The sequence below is a fragment of the Mycetomoellerius zeteki genome, unplaced genomic scaffold (genome assembly GCF_001594055.1).
Source record: "Mycetomoellerius zeteki isolate Tzet28-1 unplaced genomic scaffold, Tzet1.0 scaffold182, whole genome shotgun sequence".
Lineage (NCBI taxonomy): Eukaryota > Metazoa > Arthropoda > Insecta > Hymenoptera > Formicidae > Mycetomoellerius > Mycetomoellerius zeteki.
The window spans coordinates 1,969,103-1,994,749 of NW_017256778.1; the positions used below are offsets into that span (position 1 = coordinate 1,969,103).

General features: G+C 34.7%; 1 protein-coding gene across 1 annotated transcript in view; it reads left to right on the forward strand.

The window, feature by feature from the left end:
* The window catches only part of LOC108721705 (uncharacterized), a 63,492-nt gene that overhangs the window by 2,146 nt on the left and 35,699 nt on the right, over window positions 1–25,647 (forward strand). The window contains exon 2 of the mRNA XM_018446381.1: window positions 5,201–5,509. Within this exon, the coding sequence (XP_018301883.1) occupies window positions 5,201–5,509 (309 nt within the window). The remainder of the gene's footprint in view (window positions 1–5,200; window positions 5,510–25,647) is intronic.

Genomic DNA, 25,647 nt, shown 5'->3' on the forward strand with positions numbered 1-25,647 from the left:
AAGTTTTCATGCATAATAATGTGCCTCGCCTTCTCTGATATTAAAGGTGTAAGAAAAATTATTTATGAGATGCAATCTATAATTCATATCGCAATATACAAACAAAACAAAAAAAATTGTTATTGCTCTTTTTCAAGAAAATATAAACTCACGTTACCAAAAATTATTAATGTAAATATATTACTTTTCCAAAAATCGGCATAAAAAATAAAATAAGATCTCGAGCGTTTTCAAATGCCGTTCAATAAAAATGCACTAAACTCAGAAGAATACGCCTCTAAATCTTCCACCCTGCACCATTTCCAAATACTCCGTATATTTTGTCGCACAATGCAGAAGACAAACAACTACAATTAGAACTTTCCGGGCGGTACGTAAAGCAGAAAAAGGATGCATCCTCGAAATACTTTGAAATCGAAGTTTAATGCAACGTATAGTCGCTAAAAGCGTCGCATCGCTAATCGCGACGAGGTTATTTTTTTCCGCCCGTCAACCCGACGGCGTTTATTAATACGATGCTCGTAGGAAAACAGGCTCGGTATTTATCTCCGGATAGTCTCGTCAGCGAGAGAGGTTCCTAATAGCCGTACGTCACGAGTTTCGTCTCTTCGCTTGCGCAAATTCAGCTAGAGCCCGCTTTAACTTCTCCGCGGGAATCATCGAAGAGCTATTACGGATTTTCGGTATCCGAAAATTGATTCGGCTCGGCGCGCTTCAACCCTCCAGGTTTCACCATACGAGCATTAGTACGGACTATCGATTCGACGGAGGTCGTTTCCGTCGTAAGATCACGTTCCGTAGAATCGCGAAAACGACGGTAAATTGAGAATAAAATCGACGTTATTGGATTGAATTAATTATCGCGCGAAATAGAACACCAACAGTATCAATATTTTGCTTTCTACATTGAGTGTTTTTAAAAACGATGATTGTAATCGTATGAGAAAATAGCTAAAGGATAAGATCGACGTGATATCGAAGCTTTAAATAAAGATGCGCCGAATTGCATTGATTGTCCTCGTTTAAATTCGATTGTTCAGCAATTATGTATCACGAGTATTAATATGTTTATGAACGAGAAATATCGAGTATGTTATAGAAAATGTCGATACTTGCGGTATTTAAAACCAAAAAGTAAAAGTATCACTATCCTATTAAATTTCGACATCTCTAACCGCGAGCGAGCCACACGTCGCCTGCGGACCCAATTTCATAACGCGTACACAAAGCGATCACGTGCCCATCATCTGTCCACCTCTCGATATTTTCTACGGAATGATATCGCCGCAGGTGACTTCTCAAACGTGCACTTTGTCTATTTAATTACATTGCTGTATTATTTTTCTTCTTTAAAAAGGATTTATTAATACAGAATTAGATTACCGGAGAATTTTTGAAACTTTAACTTTAACCGACATTCGTTCCAAAACTTGCCTAACCATCAGTATTCGCGAGTCCATTTTGGAAGTCAAAATCTGAGGAATAGGATTAACTTAAAATTATGTAAGGTTGTAAAAAATATTTGTTATGAACAACTTTTCATAATGTATAATAATTGAAGAAAATGTTCGTGTACCCTGAATCCGCGAATTATAATTACAATTAAACAAAGAGAAAAATAAAATTTAGATAATTAAAAATATTAATTTTTCAAAACAAAAAAGATTTTTCTAAAAATATATATTTTCTCAGTTATCATGTGACAGAGCTTTTCTCAGTTCATTCTTTTTTTATCTGAATAAGGAATCGCATTTCATACTTTATCTAAATAAAGATGCGCGCAACTTGTCACACATTATTATTACATTAAGTACATATCATTTTGCGAGACCTATCGAATTTACAAAGCTTGGGAAAGGATACGGCAAATCTTTAAAAATCAGCAAACTATCGATCGAACGCGTCGTTCAAAAGACATTATCCCGCGATCGTAAAATCGCGAAGCAAGGTGCCAACTATACTCCTACAGTCTCTATCGTTCGGAATCGTATGGCGATGACGACGGAACGTTTCTGAGCGAATTTCAGGATCCTGCGCCGTGTACATAGTTTCGGCCTCGAAGACCGTACATACGTTCCGGTTATTTTAGCGATATCGATACTTTACTGTTACGGGAAGCCATATCGGTGGTGGGTGTAAAGATAGCGGCGATAGAAAGCCACTCGATTTGCGCTGGTGGTCATCGTCGTGCAGCCGCCGCCACGCCGTCCATATCGAACGACGATGCGGCAACATACCGCGGAATATGGCTCACAAGCCATCGAATACTGCTACGCGCAATCGTGGTAACTGCGAATGTACCAAAAGAATGAACAAAAGATAAATATGACGAATAAAGTTCCCATTTTTTTCGCAATTCTTTCCTTAAACCCACCGTGATATACGTACTTGTATTAGAAAAATTTAGTATCTTCAGCAAAACTGTTTAGTTGAGATACTTTTTAACAACCAAATATTTTGTTTTATATAACACAAAAATTTAATTGCCTCTGCGGAAAAAATACTTTTCTGTTTTTTTTTTAAATAACAAAAATATTTTTTACAAAAATATTTTATACCAACTAAACAGTTTTGTTCGATATATTTTAATCAAGTATTTTATTTTGTTACAGTAAAATTTTGGTTCATAAAACCAAACATTTTTTCCTACCGTACAAGTATTTGTTTCAAGAATATTTGAAATGACAGCGTAGAGGTATAAAATACCAATTTCAGACATATGTAGTTTATATAAATACATTTATTTATATATCTAAACATAGATTTGCAAAAGATTTTCGACAATTAATTTATGTTTAAACAATATACGAAAATACAGAGTGTCCCACAATCACTGTATAATACTTTAATAGTATTATAATTATCAGATTATATCAGTTGTAGACAGAGTTTTCAAATTTTAATACGCAAATATTTAGACACAAAGAGAAAAAAGGAATTAATAAAATAAAATACATGTGCGATAATTATTATAATATATATATTATAAATATATATATTATAATATTTGCAATATCATTTGCTAAATTCGATAAGAGATTACAGATTATACCATATAAAACCGAATTCAGATTAAACAAATGCAAATGAAATATTGCAGATCTCAATCTGTGTGAGCGTGCAAATCACTGACCAACTCTCTGACCGCTTATAACTCGAAAATTATTACTTCGACATTTTCATAGGTAAACGTTCAACTCTAATTAATCTCCAAAATAGGCTATTAAAATATTTATAGCGATTGTGAATTATCGCATTACTCTTGTATGCAAAGTGTTCTTTGAATCGTCACGGTTTTTGAGATATTTCCAATGGATTGACAACAAAATGTTTCTAACAAAAGTTTGTTGGTTTCTAATAAAAAATTAATTATATAAAAAGAATTTTTTATTTAATTTTTTAATAAAAATTCAGAGATCCGATTTTTTATTAAAAAAATTACAAATTTAAAATTTTCTTAATAATTAATTAATTATTAAATCACAATTAATTCTTTATTAAAAACCAATAAACTTTAAAAATCTTTTGTTGTCAATCCATTGAAAGTATTTAAAAAATTATGGCAACCGAAAAATACCCGGTATATTTTCTATAATGGATTTTCGCACAAAATACTGTTCTTGTTATTTATTGCAAATCGATGCAATTCGTAACACACAAGCGCTTCTCCTTGTTGCGTAAATAAGGAAACTGCCGTAGGTATATAAACCGAAGTGAGTAATTCCGCATGTTATGGAAAAGATTTAATCCGCAGATGCGACTGGCACGTTATACATTCCTTTACGCAATTGCAATTCCCACGCCAACGCATTCCGCCTTTGTGTGCTGCATTAAGACGATTCTTTTCAAATTCTAAGTGCTCTCCGTACGTCTCGAATATTAAATTTCTTCATATTCCAAGAGATTCTTGGCATGTTTGGTTGGCGAACGATATCTCGTTTGCGAAGATGGATTAATCAACCGAATTGCTTTCGACCAATACGTATAATACATATACAGTAAGACATAAGAATACTTCAATTAGATAACCTATTTTATTTTGTACCACTTTACCATGTATTATAATGTTAGAAATATAATTTTATAAATATAATATATTTATAAATACATATATAAATTAGAATATAATTTACTTTTTTGAAAAGCAATTAATATTCCTTCGATTTCTGCTCAATATTTATATAATTACATTTCATTCTTTATTTTTATTAATTTTTATCGCGTACGTAATATTGATAACAGTTAATTTAACTAGATTTACATGACTTTTTCCCGAGAATGTTTCAACAAAAACAGTATTATTTTCGGATCATTTTCGGTCAGTATTTTCTATACAAGAAAGCCAATTAAAATTGCTATTCAATGCATGAAAGGTACATGCCATTCGTTTTAACTGATACATACAACAATATCCCAACCAACAGGCATAGAATCATATTTGACACATTCTCATTGTTTATCGTTTAACAAATCATATTTGTATGATTTTGAACATGACACAAAAGGAAAGTTTGCGAGTTATGGTAAAAAAATAACACGCATATAAAAAATAAAATTACTTGTTTATTAAAAATACTTTTGTTCAAATTTATCACTAAAACTAATATTCGAATTTAAAACCTAATAAAATAACGTGAATTTAATTAAACTTTTTATAAAATTAACATATATATCTTGAGTTATAAAATGTCTGAAACGCAAATCTAAAATTGATTTACCATGAATATTAACAACCGTGAATAATTAAAAAAACCGATACATTTCCAGAAGAAAAGTTTGCTATGAAATAGGATGAAAAGGAATCGCAATACTGTCGGTTGCACTAATTATGAGTTGCCAATCGCTAACTTTGCGATCAAGGCGAAGGAAATGATTTAAGTCATAGAAAGAATTCTATTTTCAGTGGATCTTGATGCTTAATAATATTCATATGCAAATTCGCAAATACATTTTTTAGCTCTACGAATTGCGCACCGCAATTCTGTTTGTTAGACTTGAAATGCGATCATAAATTAAAATTGGAAATAACATTATAAATTATATCGATCGTCAATTTTAATAACGATGGTAATAAACATCCTTAAAAGAACATTGCAAAAAACTTATTGCAAAAAATATATCCTCAGCCGATGTTTGAATCTATATAGGACTTCCAACTACCAAGTGATTTGTTACAGGATAATCTTCCTTTTTCTTCCAGGATGTATCCTCGACATTCCACCGGTCCCAGTCTAGACTGGGCTACGAGGAACGTCCTCAGTCCCGGGTGGGATACGCCTCGGATTCCAGGTGCGCCAGCGGGCTCGGATACGACGACACCGGTGGGGGTTACCTGGATCAGAGTGACCCGAGAATGTATTGCACCGGCGGCTATTGCATGGGAGATACGATGATGGCGACGAGCAGAGGCGTATGCGGCGAAGAGGTCGAACTCGACATGCGGAGGCACATTCAGGCATGCGCCTGCACATGCAACCACATGGGCTATGGAAATTATATGGACTATCAGGTGAGGCAGAAATATACTCTCGACGATAGCTTAATCAGTCGTTAATTTTATACGGAAACAAATGGGATCACTCCGCGCACTCGTCGAAAAATTATACGAAAATGCTAATTATTCGTATCATAGATCATCCCAATTATCCGCACATATATAGCACAATTTATCCGAGAAACATTCTTGGGATGTAGAATGTCTTTTGAATATCTTTAGACGTCCCTGGGAAGCCTGTGCTATATAAAATAAACATCACGTGAACAGCTAACTGCAAAAACACATAAAAATATAGGTGTGGGTTTAATTTTAAACATACGATGTTTATGTAATTCTCACCATGTTAGTGTTAATATCAGCACCAACATGATGTGGATTTAAAAGCCATAGACAAATTCACGCTATATTGTTTATATCAATATCGACTTGATGAGAATTATATAAACACTGCATGTTAAATCCACACCCATAGTTTTTGGAGTGTAGCTATTCGTATAATAAAATTTAATTATCCCTAGTTGATTGGTTTCCAACCGTGATGATGTCATCGCGGGAGGAAGGGACATTTCAAGCAATGACAATCAAAATGAAAACCCTAGGCTTTCTTATGAATCCAGCGTAATATCGCGCGTGTTATGCGAGGCGTGTATGCACGTTTGTAGTCGCGATGCGATATTGCGTCCTGTCGAGGATGTCTCGCGAAAGAGATCTCGCCCGCAAATGTTTCGTAATGAGAGAGAGAGAGAGAGAGAGAGAGAGAGAGAGAGAGAAAGCTAGTCTTCATAAATATAGAGGAAAATGGTACATACAAACGCAAAGTATAATGATGAGATCCTGGATTTTCCTGTCGTGAATGACAATATCATAACTACGGCCAGCTTGTGAGACTGAATATTTTCTCTGTTTCATCTCAAATTTCAAAATTGCATATCTTCAAAAGCTTTAAAGCTGAAGACAGATATATTATGCTAAAAAATTTTTCTCTTTCTTTATGTGCTTCAAAATATGCAATTTCAAAGTCTGAAGTAACATTTTGTACAGGTATTTTTTATCGTATAAAGAAGTGCATGCATATATAATTGTCTCATATTTTTCTCTGTGAAATATTCTAATACATTCCACATCATCATAGTAATCAGCTACGTAATTGTTGACGCATCCAACTAACAGAAAGTGGCGATGCAAATTAACTTTTTAAATTAATTCTTAATAACAATTATGAATGTTCCCCTTGTAATTTCAAAAGCGTATTTTGTTATTATATTCTTTACAGCATAATTTATGATAAAATAATGTATAGATGTTATATTAATAAAGACATTTTCATTTCTATATCCCATTAAACAATATAATACCTATCATATATTATTTCACTTCTTCAATTTTATCATTACAAAATTACAATAAATGCAATTTGCTAAACGCAAATTAATTTTTTACGTTAATTCTTGTAATATCGAATATTCGTAATTCCTTGTAGTTTCAAAAACGTGTTATTTTTTATATATTACGATGTAACTTGTGATAAATCATTGGATATATAGAAACAAAAACATTTTTATTTTTTATCCTTTAACACGATATGAGACTTATAATATATTATCCCCCAATTCCTCAATTTTATTATTACGATAATATAGATCTAAAATCACGCCAATAAATAATTTTCTGCTAATTTTAACTTGTATTTTGAAAACAATTATTATAAAGAGCATAAAATCATTGATCTGTCGCGAAAATGGCAAATCAGAAAATTCTTTCGATTTCCTCGATGCACTCTCAGCAGCTATTCTCGCGAAATTTATTCACCGGTCGAATTTTACTCGAAGCAATCGCCTTAGGATTCAGTTGCTTTCACATCACCCGCTCCAACTCATTTCATCACGATAAATATATAATACAGACACACACCACCTCGTCGAATTATTACAATTTGCACAAACTATTTACCCATTCGTCACTATAGGAGCTCTCGTTCTCCGTGCAGCTCTGCGTCGAGACTTACTATCAGAGGTAATTCATCGTAGTCTGAAAAATTCACAAGTAGCTTCCTGCCTTGAGACCTCGTCCCGCTGTCTGCTTCTCCCGCTGGCGTTTCATCTTTTACGTGCGACCGAACTGTCCGTGAAATCCTCCCGTGGAGAGTCGGAGAATAACGCAAATACTACGAAAAAGAGGGACGGAGGAAAGAGGGGGCGAAGAGAGAAAAAGGCGATGGAAAGACAGCTGGTAAGAAAACGCAACGTTCGTAGTTTCAACCCGAGTTTTCTGGTGGAGAGGAGCCGACCGCATTGCGCTTAAGCCTTTACGATTATGCGATAATATACGAGCCTCTACGAGGCGTCCATAAAGAATTCTTTCTCCGTAGACGAACGTGCGCTACATATGTTTCCGCGAGCGAGAAGTTTCTGTATCTTCCCCCAGGTTGTTCTCCCTGAGGAGGCTAACATATGTCGGTGACAAATCTTTCGAAATCCGAGGCATCGCGAATTCGGTCGCAGCGGCGACTCCATCTAATATTTCATTAAAAGCATTTCGAATTGAATAGAATTTTGTGATCACTAAGTGTCGCGTGGTAAGCGAAAGAAAATCGATTACTTGGATCTACATGATTACTTTCCACCACGATCAATCACCATTCTTTGTCATACAAGATATCATCCGTTGCGATAAAAAACAAAATTTTCGTTTACAAATTCTTATTCTATTTTACTAAAAGGACAGTTAATGATTCATTTTTCTTTACTTTAAAGCATAATTTCTCTCTCTCTCTCTCTTTCTCTCAGCTAAAATAATTATAATACATTTAAATTGCATTACTATTCTACACATGGATTAAGAAAATTATTTTGTTTAATCTATTTATTTGTCTATTTATCATTATTACGGAAGTATTCAAAAAATATTAAAAACTTAATAAATTATAATAAACGATTTATTAGCTTAATAAATCATTTTTCTTTATTTTAAAACATAACTTCAATTAAAATATTAATTACAGCCTTTTAGTCATATATAAAGAATTTTCAAATTTACGTAAAATGTTCTAAGAAAAAAAATTAAAAACAGTTTAATTAAAAAATAATATTTATTTTTATAACAAATTTTGTTAATTTTCCTTTGGCTTTTATTACCACCATTTAAAAAAGTGCAATAAATTCAGGATGCTTTATGACTACGGTTATGTAATGCAGTCGCAAATGTATAACTGCGTTGCTATTCTGTATACGGATTTTAAGAAAGATGTCCTATGTGTTTAACAATTTATCTATTTGTCTATTTATTAGTATTACGGAAGTATTATGTTTCCAAAAAATATTAATAAAAAACTTAATAAATCACTTCTTTACTTTAAAGCGTAATTTCCACTAAAATAATTACAGCCTTAGCGATAAGTATAAAGCACTTTTACTGACGTAAAACGTTCTATGCCTAACAAAAAATAAATTAAAAAACAGTTTGAAAAATAATAAAATTGTTATAAAAATAATATTTATTTTTATAACAATTTTATTAGTTTCTCTATGACTTTTATTACCCCCTTTTCCAAAAAAGTGCAATAAATTGAGGATGATATATATTTGTAGTTAAGGTTGTATAATATACTCACATCTCTACATTGCATTGCTATTCTGCGCATGGATTTTATATAAGAAAATTATTCTTATTTAAACAATGTATCTATTTGTCTATTTATCATCATTACCAAAATATCGTGTTTCCAAAAAAATCACGGATTCGCTCGAGAAAATACGCGCGGATACGCGAACTTTCACGGCGCAGCCTCGTTCGACCAGAACGTTCCGCGCGGAAAAAGAAACAGAAGAAAAGAAAAAGCGCACGTGAAAGAGAGAGAGAGAGAGAAAGACGAAAAAAATTCATTTTAAAATGGGCATTGCCTAACGGGGCCGCGCGTCGAACTTTTAGAGTCCGCGCGTCCTGATTCGAGCGAGCTGCGATCCTGGCCGTTTGCCAGGGAATCGTGAAGGGACCGGAAGCAGCGAGGATGAATAAAAAAACCGTACGCGGGGCTTATCTATCATCGCGATACCTGTCGAGGTACGACGGTGTGCGGACGTGCGTGTGCGCGCGCACGCGCGGGTGGAAGCACTATGGTTGAGCGCGGCGAAGCTACGCGAGACTCTTCGAAAATCATTTCAGAGCGGACAGGTGGGGAGAATCCATTCTCAACGCGAGAAGGCACGCAGCAGCAACGCCGACGAGTCGTTACCACTGCAGTGCGGCGAGTAAACTTTGTCGAGTGCATAGACTGCACACACTACGCCCCGTAGCTTCTGTATAGCCGCGACGTGCGCGGCAGAAACGTAGTTACTGTATAGCAAGGATAACGAAATATAACAGTTTCATAAACCCATGTTCTCCCCCCTCCCTCCCCACCGCCTCTCTTATCCCCATTCTTCTGCATAGAAGAGCCGGAAAATACTGCATAAAAATAGCAACTGCATATTCTCACGAACTGGTAGTTCCACTTTTAATTCATTATTAAGTTACAATATTAATAATTTAATTGTTTCTCCCAAAATCAAATTTTTAATTTGATGATTTATATTTATAAGTTCTTTACACTATTTTAAGATGCTAATAACATGATTATCAAATCAACGATCAATTTAATTTATAAGATTATTATTTCAGTTTGTTTGCATTGCAAATAATCGCAACAGTTTATAACTGAAAGATGTATTTAAAATTTACATAGAAATACAATATTATTAAGCAATACCTAGCATCAACCGTATTTTGCGATTCCCTTTTAATTCATTTATATTTGTTGACGTAATCGAATGTCGTAATAATAAAATATTTACAAATATTATATAAAATAATAACCGATATCCTTCTATTGCCATTTAATAGATCCATTTCACGTAACTTTTAATTAAAAAAAAACCCAGTTAAACTATAAGAGATTAAAATTAATCAAAAAGTCAGCTTCGTAAAAAAGATAATTATAATTATAATTATGTTACACGAAAATAACTAAATTTCCAATTAAAAGAATAAAGTTTGATATTAGAATTTCGCGGGTACATTAACTGTTTGATTAAAACTGGTTCAAATGCAGGCAGAGTTACTGGAAAAGTTTCATAATATATCGATAACCATTGCACCGCTTAACAGAATTTCTCATTCTGTTTCGTCGCGAATGTGGTAACACGTTAGATATATGGTCGAGTAGTGGATCTCGATGTTCCGAGTGTGTTTGGGAATTAGGTAAAGGGATTCCGTGGATTATATTCAGGAACTTCGAGCTCCTGGAGGATTTCGGATGGACCAAGGATCCTCGAGTTTCTCGAGACCACAAGTCAAGATAATAACGTCAAGGAAGAGACAGTCTCCGTCGAGACGGGTTCGTGATAGTCGCATGAAAAAATTACGAGAGGAATCGGGGACGAGCTCGTCTCTCGACGCGGAGCGCGCCTCGGATTTTACAATATGTATCGTGACCGCATGTGCCGATATAATTACATGCAACGCAATTATGTGGCGGCCCATTGTGACGACTTGGGAATGCATCAATTATTTCCAACCACCGAACAAATATCGTCTAACCGCTCGATATTAACTATCATCGCTTTGGAACGTAGCATTGATCACGAATGAGTTATTAAATCGCTGCATCGTTATCATTAATTATCAATTACCGATGGAGTCACCAAGTGATTATACATTATAAGGCATTACTTTCCATAGCATTCCAATTATTCATTTTATTTGATCACTGTAATCAAAAATAAGATGGTAAACGTCCAAAAGTTCAAATGTCGTAATGTATCCTTGTTAAAGCAAGATGCTTTTAAATTTATACATTTTGGATGAACTTATCTATGTTTCCATTAGTGAAATAATTAGTTTCTCAAGAAGTTAGGAACGTCGGAGATTCCAATGTAGGACATACCGAAACTCCGGATAATAAATGCAAATTGCGAGTCTTCGAAGTACTCAGCCAAGGACACGCCGTCGTAAGTATGGTACTTTCATTAGCATACGACAGAATCAGTCTGTTCCGCTCTCTATAGAAAGTCCAGTAAATTAGCAATAGAATATAATTATATTGATTTAGCACAATATATATATATATATAACGAGGGCAGGAAAATGCAATATTTCTCGTAATGAGAAACACAATGAATTCATTTTCGAAGCTAATTCGATAATGACGAAAATATTATCCAGAAATAGGACAAATGCAATGCAATCATACTGATTTGAATCTATTTGTTTAAGTTTTGTCACGCAAATTTTATGATAGGGAATTCCAATTTCCGTCGATGTGATTCTAACATATAATCGTGTGTCGGCATTGCCATCGTTCTTTTCATTTATAAAAAATATTTATATTTATCTGTATTCATCGATATATGATGGCATAAGATTTATTGTTTCTAGCTATTTTTCTTTTTAAAACAAAACCAATTTTATTTCCTTTTAAAACAAAACCGTTCATCTCAAATAAAAAAGTTGCTTTCAATCCTAAAATGTTATCAATACATAAAGTTTACGTACAAATAAGCGAGGTCATTGAACGTTAAGCTCTGCCTTCAGTGGTCTATCAGGAGGTCGAATCTGATGTTATGCTAAAAGCTAGAACAAGCGAAGATAAACTTTTAACCTTTAGAGAATGGGAGCTTTAAAATTTTAAAGCTTTTTCTTGAGTCAGGTTTGTTATAATTCCTTGTTTTCCATTGTATTCTTTGCTTCGAAATGTGATACTTTCAACGTCATTATAGTGCTTTCCCATTCTATAATGGTTAAAAATTCAATTTTCGTTATATGGGTTTGGACTCTCTAATGATATTACAACAAACGAGGTAATAACTAATTCCAATTTTTAAGTACTTTTGTGTTATTATTATATACATATTTTATTAAGAGTTGTGAAGAGACGGTAGATTACATGTGTTATTATATATATATTTTGTAAGTGTTACGACTTTATCAGGAGATGTTGAACTACATAGTCCATATCATTTCAAGATTTAATAGTGCGCTTATTCTTTCTTTTCTTTTAAATTAATAATTGGATTATTTGTGTTTATATATATATATATATATATATAAAGATCTAGGATATGAATATTTTATTATTAAAAGAGTGAAATGTATAAAAATTTTGCGTTGCATTAATTAAGAATGGCCTATTTTCTTGTATGTAAAATTTATATATCGATATTGTATCGCCCAATATCGATAGTGTTCTACCGTTAAGTAAGTTAACATCGAATCTTTTGCATATAGGAAGAAAAAATAGGATGATAATCTTAGGATGCCTTATACCGCTTGCTAAAGTATTGCATAACGGGTATAATGTCACTACCGTTCACCGCTCCGTGTCTCCTCAGAAGAAAAAGTTGTGTTGTTCCTGCGTTGTTAACTCTCGGGTCAACTTCGATCAAACACGCGGAAGTACGGAAAAATCCAATATCCGTTGCGACGTTCGAACGTGGTAATCAGAAAATGTTACCTCAATGAACGTACGCTCTAAATTTAGAAAAGAACACGACATTACACGCCTCTTCGTCGATGAAAAGCGACCTACGGTATTAGATCGCGCCTTAATTAGAAAAGAAAAAGGGTGCAAACTATATAAACGCACAGAAATACTCATGTATTCTCTTCCAGAGTAGAAGAGCCTCCTGTTATTATTCCACAAGATATTCAATTAGCGGGAATACGCAACGTTGTATGGGCCAACGCAGTCTGCGGTTAAAGAGCTTTAAAATATTTCAGTTATAACGCTTCGTAGGCGAGCAGTGTAAAACATAAAATGAGACATATCTTTTCGAATAAAATAAAAACAGAAAGATAAAGAGAATCATATACATATACCTGTTCGTTTTTATAGAAATATCTAAATTTATATAATTTATATAATTATAATTTATATAATTCATATAATTTATATAATTACTTGGCAATAAATATATAGCATCTATACACAAATTTAACGTTCATTATCTAACCAAAAATAAATTAAAAAATATGCGCTCCTCGCCCTGATGAAGTGAACGGCGAGGTTCACGAAATGTTGGCATTAACAATGGATGAAAACACGGCGATAATTCGTAAACCTTCTAGTACTTTTGAAGATAATATCCGTGAAAGCCTAAAAAACGTTATCAAATTAAAAAATAGTTCTATTAAAAAATAATATTTAATTTTATAACAATTTTAACGTTTTGTTAGTTCTCCTTTGATTTTTATAACGTCTTTTCCAAGAAAATGCAATAAATTGAGAGTGCTTTATACTTATGGCCAAGACTATATTATACATATATAAATTTACATAAAACTATCACACACTATTTTTTTTCTTGATTTTTAATTGAAACTTTCGGAACTTGACTCGCCTATGGGAATTTGAATTTGAAAGACTATCCTTTGCAACTCTCTTTGTAATTTTTGATATCGAAGATTTCTGTAGTAAAAGTTCAAGATAACTTTCTACTAAAGTGAAACTCAAGGTATTGGATAAGGATTTTTGCTATTAATCTACACCTCTAAAGTTTAATTTATCCAAGCTAATAATTCTCCCAAGAGCTTAATATTCTTGGTAACTCTAATATTCGCTCCATCGCGTTAAGCATCATAGGCGCCAATAGCTATCGAACGTTATATAACTTGAAACTCAGGCTTTTACGATCCTTCCCGAACGTAAAAGAAATTATTCCGATCTCGTTCAGGTCACTGAACACTCGATGCGCCCGATATCAGACCGTTCCGGCATACTTTTGCCGAAAACAATGACTGTGGTAGGAAAACGAATACGCTATCCTCTCGCGCACGGAAATTAGAAAACACCAGTGTGCCACGGCGGAATATATTTCTCGTTTTTCTCTCTTGTTTCCCTCAGAGCACTAGCCGTACCGGCGAGCCTTTTTCTTTCTACGCGAGTACTTCCAAGACGACCGAGGGTTGCGCGCCTTTTGTTCGCACCCTCGGAAACGCTCTTAGACCGGCCCTTTCTTTTCCAACGCCCTTATCGTTTTTCACCCTCCGGCCACCACCAGTGAGCTAAATATTTAGCTCGAAGGTAAAAACCTGAAGACGTTGGTGGACCGGAGAGAAGAGAAGAATCGCAGCGTTGACAGAAGGAGGAATTCTCGATTGAGAAAGATCGACGAGTATAAGGGACGCTGAAAGCGGGGTGGAAAGGGTGGAAGTTCAGCGGCAGGCATTGTGGCGGCTAATCGAATTTTTCAAAACCGACGCTGTTACCACCGGCCTAATTGAACGCGGCAGCGCCATTTTTACCATTGGGTAACCGTGCACCTGGCTTGGGTATCTTCTTCCATTTCTCTCTTTCTGCCTCTCGATGAAGCCTCTCCCTACCGCGCTTCGATCACCTTTTAATTGGATTACGGGCGCACGTACAAACCGGAAAATACGGTCGCGCCGGGACGAAAACCGCTCTCTCACGTGTGCAAGTGGCGAATTTAAGGGACTCCAATAACAGTAATTTGCAAATTCGTTATGGCAGAGCGACTCGGCAATAACGTTCTGTTATCGCACCAGCGAGCCGCACGCGCGCGAGCTTTTAGCGCCCGTTGCGACGTGGCCGAATAAAAGTGTAGAGGAAATTAAATTCTACCATGAACAATGTGTAGAAGGAAACCCTCGGATATTAAATCTGAATATTCGGCTCGACATTTCTCTTAAAAGTTACACGTGTGTGAAAAGGCCAACAATGCGTCTAAAATATCGCGGCGTATCGTCGTGAAACCAGTACAGTCGCAAAGGGTTAAAACGTCAGGAAAGCGAACTTGTTTTTTTCCGAACGAGACAATAGATGGAAAGAGCCGAGTGGGTATGAATAATAGGAAACATTAATGGAAAAATAAAGCACACAAAAGGGAGAATAGTACAATTTATGTCGTACTTGACTACAAGAAATTCTTTCGTCGCGAATAGAAATATTCTTGTCGCTTGTCACGGAAAATCAAGCTACATAACGGTTGTATTTTGTAGAAAAATTCTTATCGAATATAAGATCAATTATATTGAAGAGATATTTGAATATTAGAATAATTACTCTTGCCTTGTGAAATATCAGTTGAAACACTTCATGTCAGTAAGTAACATTGTTGGTTTAGAGTAAATATGAAAAGTTTCCACATTATTTTACAATGTTATTTAATTCTAAAGTGAGACATAAACTAAAAAAATGTTCTAATTAAACAAAAACCCAACTCAGAATGACATTTTGATGAAACCAAACAGATTATCATAACAAAATCGCATATTTAATTTAAATGGCAATAACAATTGTTAACTTTGGAGAGTTAATTAAGGCCATTAAGGATAATCCATTGATAAACAAATTAAAAATCCTATCTCCCTCGTACGAGTCAGAAATGAGAGCATACAATTATGATAACCGGAAATTCTGTTTATTCTCACAATCAGCAAAATATCGTTTTTATTGAGCTCTTTTGTTGGTTTAATTAAAATATCTTTTAATAAAAGCGACAATACATTATGCGAATTGTTAATATAATAAAATATATTTTACTTTTGTTTTTTATAACAATAAAACATACCTAGATTGTTATTCTATTTATTTCTTTGTTGTTTTAGTATTCATTGTCAGTTTTAGCACTCAGAAAAAGACACAATACTGGTTATTTATCTAAATATCATCCCTGTCATCGAAATTTACAATGCGAATTTTCTCCGTTTCACGCTCGTCGTTTCGTCTCAGAATTTCTGAAGACTTACCCAAGTTTACGAAAAAGATAACAATTTCGGCACAACAATAAAAACACATCGTCATAGAGAACCATCGATCGAGAAGTTTGTGAAATTTCGAAGCTTCCAAAATTTTAAATTCTCTTTTTTTACACGAATCACGCTTCCCTGCAGGTTATCCCATTAATCGAAAATCCTTGCAGGACCGATGCGGCCTGTAGTTTTTCCCCTCTCTTGCACCTGTTGCCAGCGAAATCCCTTCGCACGACTGATTGACGAAGAGAGAAAAAGGTGTTGTTTATTTAATGGCCTTAATTCGCATCCAAATTAATCCTCTCATATATGAAGGCAACAGTACGAATTAAAAATTCTGTTTTAAATAATACGTCATACAGATATCCGATAATTACACACTCTAACTTCTGACCCATGCGAGAAAAATATCTCGATAAGAAAACATTTACAAAATTATATGACGAAATCTTGCATAAAATTTGTGATCTGCAATTATATGGGTATATATTTTACAAAAATAGGTGTACACTGAAAAAATATTATAAATTTTAATAAATCATTTGTTTGAATAGTACCAACTAAATATTTACGAATTATAAAGGTACATTTATTTGATACAAAACCATTATTTTAACAGTCTTTTTTTATATAGTATATAAATAATGATTTACTGTAAGTAAATATGTAGTTGATACTAATCAATTTATTAAAATTTAGTATATTTTTTCTCAGTATAGAAATATTTTAAAATATTAATATAATTGTTTGTGCAATTTAATTCAAAATAGTATTTCAAATTAAATTGCATGGACAATTATATCAATATTTTATTTCAGCAAAACAATAACGATGACGAATTACTAATGGTATTTGCAAAATTAAATTTGAAAAGAAATTATATATATTCAATGATCGAGAAAAAATATATACATATCAGCTGTATTATGTTTAAAACATTTAAAAATATAACTGTGCATGAAGGAATCAAATTAATCTACATAAGCTTATAAAAATGCACAATTATTTCTAAATGATAATATAAAAATATTACAACAAGAATTATTACACATTCAGCATGATAAAATCTTAACTAAAGAATCAAATGTTTTTTAAATAATTATAAAAGACATATATCTCCTAAATTTGATTTGTTTAGCTTTTGACAAATATTATTCAGAAACTTTAGGTTGACAAATCAGCTGCGTTATAGTGGATCATCTTAGCGTAATTATTTCGAAATTTTCGTCAATTCAAGATGCCATTATTATACAATGTTTCCTCAATTTATTTATCGGGGTATTTTAAGAATTTTTAATTTGTTTTATCGATTAATCATCATAATTAACTCTCGAAACTTACGTTTAACAATTATTATTATTTTTAAATTAAATGTGAGATCTTGTTAAATTACTGTAAAGAAATCTCGTAACCATCTTTCGAAATAAAAATCGTAAAGTCATACAGAGTACGGATTATCATAGTCAGATGGTTTATATATTTTATGCCGTTACTGAATAATGAACTTAATTTACTGGCTGTTAATTCCCGTCAAACTTAGCATATGTACAATACATAAACGTCCGATGATACTCTTAGCAACATAAGTTGCAACACCATATTGTTCTCCATAATTTATGCCGGGTATCTTATTGGTCAAGACGTTTATATGCTACGCTTGTAGTCCTATGTAAATTTGCACAGAAGGGGCGGCTTTACCCTTGCATATTTTGGCAGACGTAATACAATCATGCGTCATGTAGGAAAACATCCCGCTAACTCATACTCCGCATGTTTACTTATATACTATATTTTAATATCGCGGTGTGAAATAAGATATACAAATAACAGCAGACATATATTGTTAATTTTTTTTACAACAACTGTGTGACATATAGCTACCATAGATAGTGTTGAATTTTGCAATTTTTGGATTCAGAATAAATTGTAATCACTTTTTCAACATAATATCGATTGTACGTCGCGAAAATCACGCTGAATAAATATTCCTTCTGTTAGTATTCTACCTCGAATTTGCCTCGGATTTGCCTCAAATTTTCAAAACCTACGGGCCGATTTCAATCCTTGGAAATTAATGAAGTCTCGTTAAAGCGAGAAAAGGATTTATACCAATTATACGGTTCTGACTATTGTTGAAGCGTTAGAATTATCGCGGCTACAGAAGATCAGACAGGCAGGATTCGTTCAAAAACGAAAATGCTCTAAAAAGGAACAAGATGAAAGAGGAGAAGAAAAAGAGAGCAAGATGTGCGAAAAAAGGGAAACAATCTGAGAGAAACCTAACGACAAAGCGCGAGACATAATTTATCATGGGCGACGGCTGCATCCCGCGACAGTGACCGACATGGAAAAAGTTCCATGTGATAATATAACACTGAAATTAGAGTCTCGGGGATTAATCACGCGAAGCACATCAACGATGATAAGAATGCGATAATAAGAAGAGGCACGGACGGTACTTTTATCCATCTTCTCTCGGAAAGGAAAACAAGCGGAGCTCGTGAAAGTGCGTCAAGTTGATTAGGTGACTGTCGAATGGCGATAAGTGGATGAAGGTTATTTTTAACAGGCGCCGTTAACTGAGTCTGAGCTAAGAAAATGCGATATATTTGAGGAGAGACGAAGTGTCTCGTTCTCATTTCTTACGACAGGCTGACAGGATAACCTGTTCGGCAAGACGTCGTAATTTCACATTGTATGCCGTAACAGTGTCCGTCCGCATAACGGTGTTTACACAAGGGATGTGGAGTCAGGGCTTACAACACCGTAGGGATGTTATTCACATTTATCCATTAAGATTATGTCACGCGTTGTTGTTTATCGCCGCGAGTTACTCGCGCTGCTAAAGTGAGCAAATTGCTGGAAATTTGGACGGATCCGGCGATTGTCGTCCACTGTTGAGCCCGGATCGGATTACGCGTTGGAAATTAAGATTGCATTGGGATAGCACATTGGAAATTGGCATTCGACCGAGAGCGAGAGCCGGCGAGAGCGAAGCCTAGCTAAGTCCTATTGATCATGTCCTAATCTCCGACGCATAATTGCAATGCAATCTCAATCTCCAACAGCGGATCTCTGATACGAGCTTTGCAGCAATAGTCCTTCTGGTCATTTAAGATGTCAGCCGGCCATATGGATATGACCAATGACTGTTGGCATCCCGGAAAGCCTAGCAATCATGAGGCACGTCCGTATGATTACTGACATCTTAGATGACGAACGAAATCAATGTGGTAACAATGATCAATCTGATATATCTTAGTTGCGATTGTAGGAACTAAATAGCATTTAAAATCTGTAGCCGATATTCATAGCTAATTCTTTTAAGATCATCCTAAGTAATACCTTAAAATACTACAGTTCCGTCATTGGTTTAAAACATCTTAAGGGGATCCTAAAGTCATCTGCTTTATCGATTAAACGCAATAATTTGCGTGAAGGATTTTTGTACGTATTACTTTTACAGATTGGGAAATTTTTTTTAGAATTAAAATGTATTTATTAATATTAGCCTGGTGGATAGAATTTGTGTTGGGATCGAAAAAAAATTTCGAAATTAAGGTCCTCATCATTTCTCTCTCTCTCTCTCTCTCTCTCTCTCTTTTGATTTAAAAAAAAGAAGAGAGAGTTTTAAACCTCGCTTAAAATCAAAGTAACGTTGGTGCAATCGGCCCTTAGACACCTAATTCGACATGAAGAAATTCTGAAAATTCTGGTTATCAGTCAAAATTTCGATAATCATAACTAGAATTAATATATTTTAACTAGGAAATTCGGATTCGTCCATTTTAAACCAGAATTCCAACTAATCCAATCAGACATTTTTCTCGATGTCGCGGATACAGTATTAAAAATTTCAAGGCTAAACTTGTACCGTTCCTAGAATCAACAATATATTAATTTAACTTGAACATATCATTTTAACTAGAAAATCTAAAAAAATTTGATAATAAAGATATAGAAATAATATTACAGTAGATTATCTCAATGAACGCTTATTATTGTAAGGCTTCTGGGATAATTAAATGGACCTTGGATAGTTTAGAGCATATTTTTCACAAAAAAAGATGTAAACCGAATTTAACTGAACCGAACCGGAGGGATGTATTCCCCGTTTTCCCAACCGTTCCCTACTCATGCGATTCCTAAAACTCCCGACGGGCAGGCTCGATAGCACAAGCGATCCGAGAGACGAGCATACGAGGTTGCCTGTCGGCGACGATTTTATCCTATCGATTTCGCGCGCGCGGAGGCTCTCAGGTCGGAGGAGAAGAGTACGACCGAGATGAAGGACCTTGACATCAATATCGGGCACAACAGGCAACCCCCGGGGCCCCGCCGACGGCGCCGTCGCGCGCGCTGCTGTCCGTTTCATCCCTCCGCGTGCACACTATCCACCCTTCCCACTTCTCGCGACGACGGCAACCACCATGTGACGGAATCGCGTCGAAGGCTGCCCGAGGCCGAAGTAGCTCGGCGTCGCTCGGCACCGCTCGTACACGCTCGTTCGCCATTCCAGAGCGACTCCCAGAGAAACATCTGGCCCGGACGGCCGGACGTAAGTTACTGGCGTAATATGGCGCGGAGCCGTGAAATATTCCTGCTCGAAGCGCTCGCCTCCGGCGACGTATATTTAAATAATTACTTTCTCACCCCCTCGTATAGCGCGTATGCCACCCCTGGCTACCCGCCCGCAGCCATATTCCACCCTCCGCGCTCCTCGGTCGTAATTCCTTATGTGATATTCGCCACCACCCTCAGCCTCTCGTCCCTGCGCGATTTCTCGCATCAGGGGGACGAAGCCAGCCGGCGCGGTGACTCGAGGAAAAATTAAAATTCCGCCAGAGAAAGGCACGGTGGAGAACCATCCTTGACGGGGATGCTTTTCCTCGCGATTTTTGCGCGACTTTTTCCCCGCAGGAACGCGCGCAACTCACTACCGGTATGTCAACTCTCGCTTGTCGTGTAAAAGTTATCGCGAGATAATCTATCTTACAAAGGCAAAGATACTGTGACGAATTTTCACAGAAAGTTTCATCTTAAAGTAGAACGGATGACAATTTTTAAGCGTACAGATATTTAATTGACTTAGGCTGGATTGTTTCCGGTAAACTTCAGATGGCTGTCATACTCTCTTACTCTCTTATGCTCTTACTCTCTTACTCTTTTATTTATCCAATAGATAAATTATCATATAGTTTATCCGAAAATGGAACAACACGGTCCTTACACGAAAAATGGTCCTTACACGGCCAAATTTCCATATTGAATTAATATTTTATGGATTCTGTATAAAAAATACAAGTTTTCTTTGAATTTTTAATGCAGCGCATCAATTCATTTCTCATTAAAATTCATAATGTGGAATTCATTATTTGATTTTTAAATCTAAAATATGCATTGGAATATATGTGTTTAATAAAATTCGAATATTATAAAAAAAGTGGAACCACACTCGTTCTCATATTTTATAATGCTTCGTTATGCATTAAAATGTATATACAATATATGTATATATGTAACATATTAAAACATATATACATATATATATTTTCATTTAATTAATAAAACTCATTATACGTAATAAATTGTTAAAATTAAAACCGTTAAGAATAAATAAACAGATTAACAATAAATCGAAAGAGGTGAATAAACTGAGTTTCAATCTACTTTTCATTAAAATTAAAATTTTTTTCTTGATAAATATTTGAACTTGGTTACTAAAACATTTAATCTTTTGCAATCGCAATTAAAGTATTTTAAATAGTTTTTGTATCTAACTTGACTGCAAAGAGAATTAATATCGAAATTTTTAGGTTTGTCTTGATATTAATTTCACAGTTTTCTCTAAAATGTCTCCATCTTAAATTTATTAGACGATTTAAGAAAATTACTATTCAGACTTTAAAAAACGCTATAAAATATTTATTTTCCTATGTGTTTATATCTATAATTATCTATATAGAAATTTTTCCATTATATATTTTTATTCTTTATATATGAATATAATAATAATAATTATCATTATTAATTATTAAATCAAAAAGGCATCACAATGCTGTGTGTGTGTAATATTTTTCTTATCATAAATACCCGCGGCTTCCCAAATATTTTAAAGTTAACACTTATATCCGCGGATAAAACCCGGATGCAAGAATATCGCGTGAAAGGTAGTCGCGTGAAGGAAGAGCCATAGTATCCGGAGGGTGAAACTTTATTGCGCGTAAGCTTAAATCGATCAGTAAAGTGGCAGCGCGCGCTCAATCGCTATCAGAGCTTGAGGCATAAATTTGATGCACGCCCGTGGATACGTACGCACGCCAAGAGTGGGTGTACCAAATCACGATCAAATACACCTCATTTACCGATCCAGGTAAAGCCAAAGCGGTGCATTCGATCGCGATGCTGATCTGTAGCGCTGCCGCCGCGATATTTCAAACGCCGTGGGTTATAATAACATTTCGTCGTGTTGTTAGAGAGAAGTCGCGCATCGTAACGCCATTAGGAGAATCAATCTGCGGCACTTTGAAATAGAGTTCTCTCTGGGGAATGCATTATTGTAGGGTTAAAAACGTTTGACCTTGTTTCCGTTGCTGGTTGAATGCCCGTATCGATTGGCAGAGTTAAAAAGCCTACATCGCGAAATTTTGGCAATGATCCATTCTTAACTCGTAGGCTACTTTAAAAAATCCAAATATTGATCTTTTCTTATCCATATTTAAAAATCTCTCGTAGATAATGCATACTAGTAAATAATTCTGATGTATAATCAATATGATATAATAAATTTGAATTTTTGTTGAATCAATACGAATTTTTGTTATATCAAGATATTAGATGTATCAAATTCTAATAATTTTGATAGTATCTTAAAAGAAAAAGCTAAAAATAGATATTTTTTTTAAATTGCTGTCGCTTTGAATTTGGCCATTAATATTATTATAAGTTTTTGGATCGATAAAATTTCGTAATTTATAATATCCATTTATATAGCTTTTTTCAGATACTTTTTCAGATATCAAAATTAATTTATGAATTTGATATATCCAACATCTTGATATAACAAAAATTTATTCTCAATATAGAGAGATATGATAGTTTTTTTCAAAATATACATTTGGTAAATAATATTTAGTAAAAAGTCAGAAATTCAAGAATTAATCACTATTTGTATATACGCTCGTTTGGTTTATTTGGATTCTTGTTACAAGCGAAATATACATTCGACGAATTTGATAGATGTTTGATAGGCGAATGTGTTCGTGCGACATTAAACGAAATTTACTTGCCTGCGCCATCCGAGAGCGATGTTTAGTCAGGATGGTAATTCGGAGTCAGTGCACGCCGCGAAATTATAGTCGATGTAATGCCGTTCCGTAATATCGAATCGCGCGTACCGCCATATTCTGCCGTCGTCATTATTACCGTCGTTGTTCAATGTATTTTCATATGCAAATCGCAAGCGGGATTTAATCAGTCGTCAAAATATATTATGCGCTCACAAGATACTTAATACTCGTGATAGCCGCAATAATTCCATTAATATCTTCCACTGCACCGTTCGCGATAACATATTTTCTAAATGCGAATTTACGGACCAGCGAATATAATAATTAATAATTATTTTACCTAACTATTCTAACTACATTGTGATTTCCAACCTAATTTTCTATGTTATAACAATTTCGACTAAATACGTAGAACGTGTTATAATAATTTCGACTATATATGTAGAAAATTATAATCAGAAATTGTTATATTAAAATAACTGTCGCACACAACTCTAAAATTAAATTAAATTAATTCAGATAAATTAATTACTTTTTAATGTCTTAAAAAGTAAAAATACTTTTTTAAGACATTTAAACACTTTTCATATGTATCTTTATCTACTTTCCTTTAAATAATTTAAATATTTCCTATGAATGTGTAATAAGGCTAAATAAATGAAAAGAGATTAAATTTAGCAATTTTTACCAGAGGATATATATTGATTGAGTGCGAAATTTGATCGAGAAAGTTATAGTAAAGTAAATGGAAGTGCATAGTGCAAAGGTAATACGAATAAATTTTTAATAAAATAATACGAGAAAGCACAATATGCATTTCCCTGCGATGGGTTTTCAACCAAATATTACAGAGATTCGTTGGTCCGCAATTACATTAATGCAACATTAACATTTAAACACAACGCGCTTTCGTATATAATCACAGAGATGTTCCATTCAAAATATGCAAAATTTCTGTTGTACGTCATTCTTAATCTGGATTTACTAAGCTCTTTTTCATCAGCGTTACATTGTACATTGCGAAATTTCGCTTCGATGCATTCATGTACGAATATTCTTAAATGGAATTAAAATAGATAATGTCAAATACAAAACTCAACATCAATCTCGACTCGAAGCAGATCACAAGTATTTTAAAAAGTATTCAGAATATTCAAGTTAATCTGCTAAATGAGTAACCGAGCGACGATCAAGGAATTTGTCTTCGTGGTGGCGTTTATAATGATTTTTTAATCGAATTATCGGCCGCAAAGCGAAGGAACCGGTTGATAAATGCGCGCATTCGTCTGGCTCGTAGGATGTACCTCAGCCAATCTGAGAACGGCGCAGCGCCGTATAACGAAATTTATGGACGCCACAAGCGCGGCCTTCACGCCAACGGCTTTCGACGGTCTGCGAGGAGAGCAGCGAGGAAGAGAGTGGCAGTCCCATTGGTACCGACTGCAATAATTATTATCGAATTTCCATTCGACTCTCGTTTGCTTCCTTGCATACCGAACCGCCGGAAGAAGAGAGCTCCGAGTCATTATATCTGCGTTGGTAATAGAACGACCTGAGTATGCGAACGATTCTGTGAACGTGATTGTGTCATCTAAAGCCCGAACACGTCACTCAATTTTTGCTATGTACAGGATGTGTCTAAAACATTCGTGGGACATCTCAAGAACATCTCCCCAGTGTGGAGTTGACACGAGACATTTTCATCTTTTCAGCACTAGGGGCATGTCCTCGAGATATTCCCCAGACTTGTCAGCGCACAGATCTGTAAATATTTCTTTTTCAAAATAGAGCATTATGCTCAAAATGTCATATTGCTGTCTACTGCTGATTGCTTGTTTGTTAAGGGAATACATTGGTACGGACCAATATTGAATTCTGAAATGTCATTTGATCGTAGACCACACGAATGGAAAGATTAATTTCCACGCTTACATTACTCGCCATATTAAATTATGATTCGAACGAAAGGGTTGACATAAATGTATACTGGCGGACGAGCTACTGAATTTTGTCAACATATATTAACATGTATTTACTGCTTCAATTGATATGGTCTTTTGAAACAAAGTTAGTGCTGTCATAGCGGAAATGCAGCAAAGTACATAATAACATATTGCA